This window comes from Equus asinus, chromosome 13 (genome assembly GCF_041296235.1).
Source record: "Equus asinus isolate D_3611 breed Donkey chromosome 13, EquAss-T2T_v2, whole genome shotgun sequence".
Classification (NCBI taxonomy): domain Eukaryota; kingdom Metazoa; phylum Chordata; class Mammalia; order Perissodactyla; family Equidae; genus Equus; species Equus asinus.
The window spans coordinates 56,112,801-56,124,834 of record NC_091802.1 but is presented as its reverse complement, the minus strand read 5'-3'; the positions used below and the strand labels follow the sequence as shown (position 1 = coordinate 56,124,834).

General features: G+C 54.1%; 1 protein-coding gene across 9 annotated transcripts in view; it reads right to left on the bottom strand.

Annotated features, from left to right (window-relative positions):
- Positions 1-12,034, bottom strand: part of UNK (unk zinc finger) — a 36,176-nt gene that overhangs the window by 6,283 nt on the left and 17,859 nt on the right. For 6 of the 9 annotated variants that reach the window (XM_070482136.1, XM_070482133.1, XM_070482135.1 and 3 more), the window contains 10 exons: positions 8,772-8,981; positions 7,262-7,438; positions 6,983-7,113; positions 6,286-6,421; positions 5,556-5,673; positions 4,464-4,548; positions 3,083-3,225; positions 2,437-2,637; positions 1,758-1,823; positions 873-1,047 (listed from right to left, as the gene is read on the bottom strand). In XM_070482136.1, the coding sequence (XP_070338237.1) occupies positions 873-1,047; positions 1,758-1,823; positions 2,437-2,637; positions 3,083-3,225; positions 4,464-4,548; positions 5,556-5,673; positions 6,286-6,421; positions 6,983-7,113; positions 7,262-7,438; positions 8,772-8,981 (1,442 nt within the window). The remainder of the gene's footprint in view (positions 1-872; positions 1,048-1,757; positions 1,824-2,436; positions 2,638-3,082; positions 3,226-4,463; positions 4,549-5,555; positions 5,674-6,285; positions 6,422-6,982; positions 7,114-7,261; positions 7,439-8,771; positions 8,982-12,034) is intronic. The other 3 variants (XM_070482131.1, XM_070482130.1, XM_070482129.1) reach the window with 3 other exon arrangements.

The following is a 12,034-nucleotide window of genomic DNA, read 5'->3' as shown; positions in this document are numbered from 1 at the left end:
TTGCTTCCCGGACCCACCTGCCCTTTACTGCCTCATCACCTGCCCCACCTCCTCTTCACACTCAGTCCCACTGGACCTGCGTGCTCTCAAGCCTCTGCCTGTGCTTGGGCTCCCCTCTGTCCATGCTGTCTGCCTAGCCAAGTCCCACGCAAATGGCTCTCCTTTCTGAAGCCTTCTTTGATAGCCCCAGCGGGAACTGAGTCTTAATCCAGGGTCCCTGCCTCTAAAAGAGGTCTTGTCTCCTGATGTTACAGCTCACATGTCTCGCCCCTAAGCTCGCTGAGGGCAGGCAGGTCTCTGGGCCTTCAGGGGCTAGTGCATAGTAGGTGCTCGACAAATGTCCCCTTCCCTCTGCTGAAATGGACTGGGAAGGTGAGAACAGTGTCCCTCCTTGAGAGCAGCAGCAGCATGTCTTCATCTCTGTCACCCCCAGTGCCTGCACAAGGACTTGGCACAAGGTGGCACCCATAAATGACTGCTAAAAGAGAAGGGCAGTGGCTTCTAATGACCAGGAACTCTAAGTAGAGTTATGCAGGTTGTTCACTGCACAAATATACCTAAGGAGAAAATAAGTGGGGCCTGAATGACATATGTTGTGGAATCAGACTGCACTTGTCCAGGGGAAAAGGCATCTCTTTCTAATTTGCACAAAAGAGCAAACTGAAGGGCTAATTTGCTGTAAGGGCTAGTCTGGGCCCTATACCTTGGGCTCATTTTCCCTTTAGCTCAAAGGACCCAGAGTGCCCACCCTCTGACTCTCCCAAAACAGATGTCTAAAGTGACCAGTATGCTGGTTTGAGTCTCACTCCAGAGACCTAGTACCTAACTCCAGACCCAGTCCTGGACTTGGCAAGAGAAAATGGCCTAATTACCTATGACCGACTCTACTGTGTCGCTGGTGGGGTAGAACGGCAGAGCATTTGCATTCATGCCAGGGACACTGCTGGTGCCAGCAGGGCTAGGGGGAGTAGCTGCCAGGCTGGAGGTGATACTAGAAGAGATGCTTGAGGTCAGGGGGCTGCCCACAGGGAGGATGCCCAGCATGTCCTGTAACGAGAGAGTGAGGAGAGGCATTGGGATGCCTGCCCACGGAGGCCATGGCTGGTGTTGGAGATAGGGGCTGGGTGGGGCAGAAGGAAATGGTGCATCCCAGCTCTCGGCCAGTTGCCTCCATGCCCAGATGGGGCCCCACCCTCTCAACACCTTGTTGAGAGGCTGGAGCTGGAGAGGTGTGGCTTGGAGGCTGTAGGACCCACTCACCCCTAAAGTCCCAGAGTACGGGAAGGGAGAAGTGAGTCCAGTGCCTGGCACAGTAGAGATCTCAATAAGTATTTTTTTTCTTTTTTTTTTTCCTCCCCAAATCCCCCCAGTACATAGTTGTATATTTTTAGTTGTGGGTCCTTCTAGTTGTGGCATGTGGGATGCCTCTTCAACATGGCCTAATGAGCGGTGCCATATCCGTACCCAGGATCCGAACCCTGGGTCGCCGAAGCGGAGAGTGAGGACTTAACCACTCAGCCACGGGGCCGGCCCCAATAAGTATTTTCTTTGACTGACAGATGAGTGATTCCAGGAGGAGGAGCTCTAGGACCTGACCCCTGCCCACTCTGGATTTGGGGCTGGGGCCCCACGTTAGTCCTGCCCTCAGCTTGTGGGAAAAGCAGTGTCCCCTATTCCCTGAAGCCTCCTGGGGTTCTGGGCTTAGCCTGTCCACAGCGGGTGCCAGAAGAGGAGGAAGGAGACTGAGAGCTCTATACCTGTTTGGGCTGAAGCAGAGGCTGCTCCTGACTCCTGGGCTCTAGTGAGTGGGGTTTTAACTTGGCCTGAGAGAGAAAAATGAGGAGCAGAAGATGAGTGTGGTGCTAGGGAGGGCCCTGAGTCTAAGAGTCCTCCTAAGCATCAACCTGCCATGGCTCACTGAGGCTGCAGGTACCGGGGGCAGGGAGACGTTAGACACCTGTCATGCAATCCCCCTTCACACACATGTACCTCATTCCCCTCCCCACCCCTACTCCTTTCCCTCCCCTAGGAACCAAGGGAGCTGCTCCTCTCCTCTTGGTAACTCTAAGCTTCACATAAGCCCAGTTAGCGACCCCTCTGTCCTGCTCCCCAAGGCCCTGCCACTCCATCAAGACAGCACAGGACAGGAAAAGACCAGATGTGGGGTCAGAAGACCAAGGCAGGAATCCCTGCTCCTCTATTAACTGGCTCTGACACTGGGTGAGGTGCTCAGCCTCTCTAGCCTTGCTATCTTCCTGTCTTCATCTGTACAATGGGATGGCCTGACTCACTTGGCTCAGCTTTGAAGAGACGAGGACAGGGGCTTCCTAGCTCCCAATCATTCTCCCCTAGCTGGACTGGGACAGCCCTCCAGGACTTCTCTTGCCCAAAAAAGGAGAAGGCTAACCTCACTAGGCTGCCCCTCTCATCCCTTACCTGGCATTTGAAATTTTTCAGGTACTCAGCTCCCACCTGGTCCTCCCTCTCGAAGCCAGGAGCCTTCTTATAGCTGCCAGGGGCGAGGCCAGACTCCCCAGGGAAGACAATGCCTTCCAGGTTTGGGGGCTTCCTGATGGAGCCCGGCGGGGAACCACAGAGGTTAGATGGGCTGCCTAGGCTGCTGTTTCTACAGAGGAGCTGCAGAGAAGGAAGAGTGGGCTGGTAGGCAAAACGCAGGCTGGGGCGTGGCCCATCCTCCGTCCCCTCCTCGGAGGGAGATTCCTCAGCAAGGGGCTCTGTTCCATTTTCATCTGCCAATGGGCAGCAACAATCACCCAGGGACCCAGAACCCCATGAGGGAATTCTCTGTATGCGTGTCAGGGGGGTGAGAGAAGGCTTTTGTCCCTTCTACCAGCTCTACCCAGACTGACTAACACAGGCTCTGGGAGCACCACCCCTCACCTACCACAAGCTTTGGACAGAGAGAAGAACCTTGGGGCAGAAAGGGCAGAACCCCTTGGCCCAAGGCCAAATACCAGGGCCTCCTCTCCAGACACAGGCTGAGAGGGTGCAGGGGCATGAGAGGCAGGTGTTGGCTCCTGGGTAGGCAAGGTGCCCACCCACCCCCTGGACAGGCACGTACGGCGCTGAGGTCAGGGGCATGCGGGCTGGAGGGGCTCACGGGCACCGAGTCTCCGGCAGCAGATGGCATATACAAGACGGGACCCGGCTGGGTGGGGCTGGACACAGATGAGGAGGGCTGCAGGTCGTCACTGAGGGGTGGCTCTGCAAGAGACAAGGGCAGGGTGTCAGCAGGCTGTCCCTCCAAAAATGCATCTGGGTCTCTTTCAAAGGAGACCATGCATCCCCGCATACATAAAGGGGAGGCTCCTACCTTATTTCTATTACCGTCAGGTACTGCACACTTACTGTATGTCAGGCATTTTGTATTAATTGTGAATCTTCACAATGACTGGAAGGTATAAGTAATGGCATGTTCTCCATTTTACAGATAAGGAAACTGAGGCTCAGAGAGGTAAGGTAAATGTCTCAAGGTAAGAAAGCTAGGAAACAGAAGAGCTGGGATCTGAACCCCAATCTGTGTGACTTCAAAGCCTAGGCCATTACTTACTTTTCTGGGCTGCCTCAACCGGTGGTCCCACAGCTGAGGACCATCTCTCTGCCAAGTATAAGATTCCCCTTCCCAGGGGCCTCAGTTTATTTTTCACTCAAATTCCAGAGATAAGGCCTGAGCCTGGAAAGAGGTTAAGTACAACCAGAGCTTGGGGTGGACACAGGTTTTAACTTGAGCTCCACCCCTGAGATTGGCAGTGGTGGCCTGGAAGGCAATGTTGAGATGGAGAGCTGCACTGTCCGACACAGCAGCCACTAGTGAGCACTTGGAACATGGCTGGTCTGAACTGAAATGTGCTGCAGCTGTTCAAATACACACCAGATTTCAAAGACTTAGCTTGAAAAAAAAGGTAAAACATGTTGATGACTTTTTATATTGATTATTTTTGAAAGGACACCATTTTATATCGGGTTAAGTAAACATACATTGTTAGAATTAATTTTACCTGTTTCTTTTGCCTCTTTTTAACATGGTTACTAGAAAAATCTAAAATGACACAAGGGGCATTATATATTGATTGGATAGCTCTGCTCTCCACTGGGCTCAGCAAGGCAGAATGCTGTGTTCAATTAGTGATGTCTGCCATGGGTGTGGCACGTGGTGGCTGCTGGGATCTGGTTAGTTGGTTCTGGGAGGGTGCCTCACCTTGCCTGGGACTGTCAGTGCCTGACCAGGGCCATAGTCCCTGCTCTGTTTCATGACCTAGAAGTTCCAGGGCTTTGAGGCCAGTTCGAGAGAGGTGGGGTGGGAATAGAACTTCCAATGGGGACAGGACCTGCTGCTGGCTGACAGACTAGTGGCCATTCCCCTGACTTGAGCCTGAGCAGTCGCTGAGGGGAGGGGAAGAGAGTGGAGAGGGTACTGCCCCAGGGCAATAGGAATAGCATACGTTCTACGTGGGCGAAGGCGCAGAAAGGTCCTCGGGGACAGCTGCCCGACTGCTGCATGTCGTTGCACTTGGTGGATTTATAGATCTGTAAGGGCAGAGCAGAGGCAGGTCAGGCTTGGTCAGAGAGGGACAGGCAGGCATGGTGCCTTCAGCATGGGTGGGTTAGCTTAGTAATCTCCTCTTTCTCTTCCCCATCCCATGCCTCTTCCTTAAGTCTCTTGTCCTACCAACTTCTTACTCAGACTCCTGAAGCAGACATTACACCCCCATACTGAGGAAGCCCTCCCTTCTGGGGTCACAGGTCCAACCAGCCACAACCCAACCCTCAAAAGGGATCTTCTCCACGCCGCTCTCCAGGGGTCTTGGCCAGTGCTGTGACCTCCAAATATGCCTCTGGCCATTAAGGGAGCCAAGATCACAGGCAGCACGCGCCCTCCCTGGGGCACCCTGGGCTGGAAACTATGCTAGGTCTAACTTTCCACCCTGTTGTCTGGAGCCCCCATAAAGGTAGTCTCTAGCCACGTGTCCATCTCAGGGTGTCCTGGCCTCCATGGAACCAGGAGCAGGGACAGCATGTGCCTCTATGTACCCTACATAAGATCTCAGCACACTGATATGGCTCAGGGCCATATACATGAGGCCAGTAAGCTGGGGAACTGTCACGGATGTGGCTGGTACCTAGGCTCTGAGCTGGAACAGAACAACCTGAGGGGCTTTCTTATTTTTCAAATCCTATGTCACTGGATTATAAGCACCATGAGTGGTACAAAGCCCAGAATGACCAGGTCACCATGCCCAGTCCATGCCCTCCCTGTAAGGAGTCCTGGGGGAAACAAAACTGGGAGCAGAGGGCTGCATGGTGAGGGTGGGCTCAGAACACGGAAAGTTGCCTAATTAGGGTGCGGAGCTCCTTTAGGCACTGCCTGAGGGGGAGCATGTGGCTTTGAATCCGTTTTGCAGGATGGTGTCAGGACAGACTCTGCCAACATCTGCCCAGACCCTCCCTTCCTTTCTCCTTGCTTCCAAAGAGGATATGTTAAGCCACCTGCACCCTCAAAAGGTCCCAGCCCTAGCCCCTGCTTTAAGACCCACCTCCGGGTGGAACTGCTGCTCTGTGCGGGTGTGGCAGTACTGGCAGGCGTCTCCATTCTCACATTTGCCAGGGTCTCCCCACTCATCCCCGTGTTTTACGTTCGGACATGGAGACGACCTGGCCCAATGAGAGAGTGGGGTCAGACGGATGCAACAGAGGGAGAGATTAGGATCTGGGGAATGCCAACTAAATCTCTGTTCAGGGCCCCTCTCTGGTCTCCCTGCCCCGCAAGGCGAGGCTCAGAAATAGAAAAGATCAGTTGCAGAGTGAGGGCCTTACTGGGACCAGAAGCCAGGCACTGCTTCTCTGGCCCAACCAGGCTGCATCACCAAGGAGGACATTATTTTGTTCTCTTCAGCCAGGTCCTCCCACCAAGCACTATGTAGCCCAAGGAGAGCCAGGTTCTAGCCACAACCACACTTTCCACACCATGGCTTGGCCCTAGCAGATGTCGCTCAGAATCAGAATGGGGTGGGAGTAGGGAGTGGCAGGGAGGGCCTCAGAGATCGTCTGACCCAAGATCCTCATTTTGTGCCAGAAGAGGATCCAGCTAGGCCCCCCATCGTTCAGTTATCCTGACTATTCCCTCCCTTGTACCTGGGCCCTGAGATCCTGTAAGCCCCAGGGCTGGCGCCCTGCCTCCCTGTGAACACAGTGGAAGTAGCCTCCGCTGTGATCCCTTCCCTGACACCCCTCTCTCCCACAGCTGGCCTGTTTGAGCCAAAGGACCTGTATTTGTGTTTCCGGGGGCTCCGCCGCCGGTCCTTGCTGTTGTGGTAGTAGGGACAGGCATAACCCTGGCGGCACAGCCGCGGAGGTTTCTTGCACGGCTCCGTCTTATAGTTTCCCAGCACATAAGCAGTCTCTGCACAGGAGGCCAGAGGCAGGGGTCAGGTGGGTGGGGACAGGGAAGGGGAAGGAGAAGCCACCAGGAAGGAGTCCAGGAGCTGAGGCTCCTGGGAGAGATATGAGCAGGGCCATCTCCTCATGGGTCAAAGCTGAGACTAAGACCCAGGAGAGAGATAAGGAAGACACTGTCCCTCCCTGGAGATATTCACAGCTCACAGGGTAAAAAGGGCACCCTTGGAGGGGTTGAGAACACCTGTATGTGTACTTGTGTACATGCATGAGTACATATGTGTGAAAGCCCCCTGAGGAATCTGGGGAGCCCCTGGGGTGATGGGAGCAGGGCAAGGTGTGTCTGGGAAAACTCCTCCAGAAGTGCCCCGAATGACAGAGCTGTGGTTGGCTGGATGTAAGCTGGGATGAGGGGGCGAGTGCCTCCCAGCTGACCTGAGGTGGTGGCTTGGGTTGGAGAAGGCAGTAGGTGGTGGTAAGCCAAGTCCTTAGGGAAGCTACAGGCAGGAGAGGGAGAGGACAGACATCTGGCAGGAGAGGGCAAGGCCATTTGTGTGGCCACCTTTACCTTGCCACCGCGGCTCCTCACTGAGGATTTTTTCTATCATGGCATGGCTCGCGGCCCCAGCTGACTGGCCCTCTATGCTGCCCTCTACTGTGGTCTGGCCGTTCTGCAAGGCCTCCATGGCCTGGAGCTCCCTGGGAGGAGAGGAGAGGGCGGCGAGGGGGCATGAGGGGGAAGGAACCACTGTGCCAGCCCTGCATTCCATCTGTGGTACTCATCATGGTAGCAGCCAGGCCCCAACCCTGGCCCACAACCATCAGCCCAGCACAGCCTCCAACCCACCTGATGTCATAGACAGGGGAGCGGAGGTCATGGGGCCCGTGGGCAAAAGCACAGTGCAGGCCGTTTTTGGTGCAGTTGCCTTTTGAGTCTGTCTCGTGGATGCAGATTCCAGTTTTGTAGTAGCGCAGGTGGTACCTGCGCTCAGTGTCTCCTGTGGTCCTGTGCAGGAATGGGCACCTGAAACATGGCAGCGGGGGGGTCACTCACCTTTGCCCCCTGCAGCCTGGGCTACCAGCCTCCACCCCTCCCCTACCTGTTTAAGGCTCTCCCTATGCCCCAGAGGCTGCACTGATGGAGGGTCAAGGAGGTAAGCAGTGATGGGCCCTGCTGCAGTAATAGAACCACTCTCCCACTGCCAGTCAGGTGCTGTAGCCTAAAGGGAGCCCAATAGGGCCTGGCATTCCCACTTCAGCCTGCTCAGCAGGTTCTCTCGAAGGCTGCTCAGCCAGGGGCCTGGGCTGTCCTGAAGAGAGGCTCCAGAGGGGGACACTCCTAGGAGACAAATGCTGGCCAGCTCAGGGCTCCTTGAGAAGCAAATGGCTGCTCAAATATAGGTGTACCCCATGTGCCCCGAGTGCTTCCTGAGACTGGGGGGACGGGGCGGGGTCAGCAAGCCTTTGACCTCTGGGAGAGAGAAGCCCTGGTGCAGGGACAGTTCTGTACCCACAGAACCCCTGCAGTGCCTTCCATCATGACCTATGCAAGGTTGAAACAAATGATAAGCAGGGGGCTGACCCCATGGCCAAGTGGTTAAGTTCTCGCGCTCCGCTTCGGCAGGCCAGGGTTTTGCCGGTTCGGATGCTGGGCTGGACATGGCACCGCTTATCAAGCCATGCTGAGGCGGCGTCCCATGTGCCACAACTAGAAGGACCCACAACTAAAAATATACACAACTATATACCGGGAGTCTTTGGGAAGAAGAAGGAAAAATAGAATCTTTAAAAAAAGAAAAAGAAAAGAAAAAGGACTTCAGCTTGGTTGCACAACTATTTAAAAAAAAAATGATACACAGGGTCAATGAATGTCCCCTCTCAGTAACATCCTAGGTTTGCCACTTCATGTTTGTCATTTGTGTTGTGCCCTGGCTCTCCACAGAGCTGTATGGTAAAATAGGGCCAGCAAATGGGAAACTAGAGAGGCTCTATGTCACTAAACAGCCAGCCTTGGTGGAAACTGCCTGGGATAGAGTGGGTGTTGGCGGGGTGGGTCCTTGTGACCTGCAGGCGACCATGACAGAAGGCCCAGGGAGCCACTTTGGTTCAGATGTGGCCCTTAGGCTTGGCAGAAGAAAGGCCTGTGTAGGGTTTCCCAAATGTGGAGAAAGAAGAAAGGGCCTCTCCCAGAGGCCGGCAGGATCTGAGCCCAAGTTCAGGCCATAAGAAGATGAGCCAGGCTACAAGAGTGCCCCCAAATGCAGCCTCTGCCTGGCTCCTCAGACTCTGCCTGGCCTATTCTGAGGGCATCTGACCCAGGAGACATGGTCTCTGAGGGCTGGCTGGGGGGCACTCACTCGTCGCCCTCCGGGCAGAGGCCCGTGGCCTCGTCGTACTTGGTGCAGTAGACGTCGGGGCTATAGTTGAAGGTGCCGTCCCGACGGCGGATGGACCGGCGGCGCCGCTGGTTCACGAAGTGCCAGTGGAAGCAGGTGTAGGGCCGATGCTGAGTGCATTTGTGTTGCACAAAGAGTGGGCACTGCTCCGTGCGGAATTCCTTCAGATACCTGCAGGGAGAGCCCCCACGTAGGGTGGGTCAGGAGCGGAGAGTTAGGCCCCTTGCTTCCCAGCAAGAAGTTAGCCACAAAATCCCCCGAGGGCCCTGCTCTGGGGTGCTAGTTCCATTGGGACACCAGAAGAGGCCCACAGATAAGGGTGGATCTCAGCAACTGGATCCTTCCCATATACCCAGGTACCAAGCCAGCCTGAAGAGCAAGAACCACAGATCATAAGGGCCCTCAGCAGTCAACTGTCTGCCATGGTGACCACTGGAGGCCTTGATCAGCAGCTTGGTTCTCTGAGCCCTCCCTGAGGCTTCCCAGGCCAAACCACTGATCACAGGCAAAGGCTTGCAAACAAGAGTAGGAGGAGCCTTGCCAGAACTTCCTGCGGGGTTCTCTGCTGCCCAGATCTGCCCTCCAATTCCTGGGGGCCTCACCTGGCCCAGAAGCAGGGCTGGGGCTCCAGGCTGAGAGCCAGGGGCTGCTGCTTTGGAGCTGAAAGCCCAGGTCACAAGGAATCCCTCTGGACTACAGACTCAGATAGTTACTGGCCTGTCTACCTACCTCCTCCCAGAGACGTTTCCCAGTACCATACAAGTAAGCGTATGGGAAGGAGCACCTATTAGAAGCATCTGAAGAGACTCTTCCTCTCAGCCCTGCCTACCCTCAAGAGTCTCACAAATGAGGGCCTGCAGCAGCTGGGGCTGTTTATGTCCCGACTAACCCTGCAATTTGGGGGCTCTGTCTGTCCTTCTGGCATCCTCCCAATCTTTGTGTCTCTCTTCTGCTCTGCATGTAATAGCCAAGACACCCCCAAAGCTCCTTTCCCACGGACCACGCAGTGGAGGGCCACCTACCCCTTACAGAACATACCATCCGTGTTTTTGTTGACTCTGTGTGTCCAGGTGGAAGGTTTCTTAGATTTGCCCCCCACCACAGAGGGACAGGCAGGCAGCAAAATTCTCTTTATTCATTCCCTCAAGCCCTAATAATGCAGCCAACAAATGGCTTGATAAAGGCATTTGATGCCAGCAAGAAGGATTGTTCTAGAAGGCACAGAAGGTTGTGTGGAGGGAACCACCCAACCTGAAGCACCTGTCCAGGCTTGGAGCAGCACCTGGAGCTGGAGGGCATGGGACAAGGGTGAGAGGGTCCAGCCCATGCCTTTGGTTCATGCCAGGATATGCAGGGTCTTACTAGTCTGGGCATATGGAAGGTGTGGGGACCGGTAAGCCCAGGGCTGAGACTTTCCAGAAAGGTTTTTGTTAATGCTAATAAAAAGCGCTGAAAAGTCCTCTCAGCCTTGAAGTGTGGAGAAGCATCCAGGTATGTACACTGGGCGGGGAGGAAGCTGGAGCTGGGTGCTCCCTGAGGAACACAACTGGGGGTTTAAGGTGGCAGTGAGGCTTCCAAAGAGCCCTGCTGTTCATTGAGTACGTATTTATTGAGTACCTACCAGGTTCAGGAATGGTGGTAGGCACTGGGAACACTGATGAAGCAGGGCCTGGTTCTTAGGAAGCCCACCAGTAACAGATGGAATCAATTAAGTGTGGAAAAGGTTATGAAAGAGGTTTGCTCAGGGTTCCTGGGGACCCAGAGTACGGGTTCTTGACCCATGCTGGGACAGAGCAAAGGGAAGGGAAGAAGAGGTGCTAGTGGGTAAAGAATGTGGAAAGGCTGTTTTAGGCAAATGGAACTGTATGAGCTTAGAAACAGAGTATGTCTGGGCCCAAGAGCTCCAAGTACCTTTGTGGGATGTGCGTGGGCTAGGAGTGGAACTGGAAAGAGGAGGAGGTGAGGTACAGGAGGAGCCCAATTTCAGGGATACTATCTCCGGGCCCCAGGTACATTCTGAGACACTGGGCCTGATGCTCTCCTGTCCCCTTTGGCGTTGAAACACAAGGTCTTTCTTCCTGTCCCCCTCTCTGTCTGGTTAGACAGAGGAGCACTACACCTAATGCTGTACACAGGTACCAAATCCTGGCACTGAGTTGGGACACGTATCCCCCAAACTACTAGGCTGACCCCTCCTGGGCAGCACATACTCTACAGGATTCTGAACCTACTAGATGGCTAACTTGGGAGGAAACAGGTGGGAGATGGGAGAGGAGGAAGCTGAGCCCAGGGCCAGGAGCAGAGAAGAGTGAGGAATGGTTTGGACTGTCAGGTTAAACACAGGACACACAGTTAAACTGGAATTTCAGGTAAACCAAATATTTCATGGGACATATTTATACTAAAAAAAATTATCCACGATCTGAAATTCTAATCTAACTGGCACCCAGGATTTTTATTTGCTAAATCTGACAACCCTGAGAGTGGTGCCCATCTCCTTGGTATAGGTGCCTCAGTGAACACCCAGGGAGGCAGTCAAGGGAAGAACTCTAAGATGTGGTCACCCTGACTTTGGGTACAATCTGTTCTCTTGGAGAAAGAGACGTCCTGGCGAGCCTGCTTCCTTGGGACAGTCATGGCCACAGTGTCACATGCAGATGCCAGGGCTCCAGCTGGCAGGGATGCTACAGAGAAGGACAGACACAGAGGCAACAAATGACCACATTTTAAGCCTCTTCATTTCCATTCCCGCTGCTGCGAGTCAAAGACTTGGTACTTTTAATAAATGGGTCTCCTTGCTGCCAGCCCCTCCCATGTCCAGTTTACAATGCACAGTGCACATTATTCTTCATAGAGCCCAAATTTAATTCTCATTTTATTAAAAGCCTTTGGCTTCCCCGAGTAGTCACTGAGAAGCACCAACCCTTTGGCCCGGCATTCCAGGCCCTACAAATCCAGCCCAATGTACTTTTCCAGCCTTGTTTCCCTTGATTCCTCTCCAATCCAGCTGGTAAAACTGGAGTCCTTGGTGTCTTGCAAACAGATCTTTAACTTCCCTGCCTTTGCTCATGTCCCCTTCCTTACTGCAGAAATCTTTCAAGACTGAATTCGATGGTAATGAATCTTCTGATGCCACCACGTCCACGAAGCCTTCCTTGACCTCTACCTATCCTCCCCGCTCCTGCCCTTGTCCCCAGTTAAATGTTGTCATCTCAAGTTTTTAC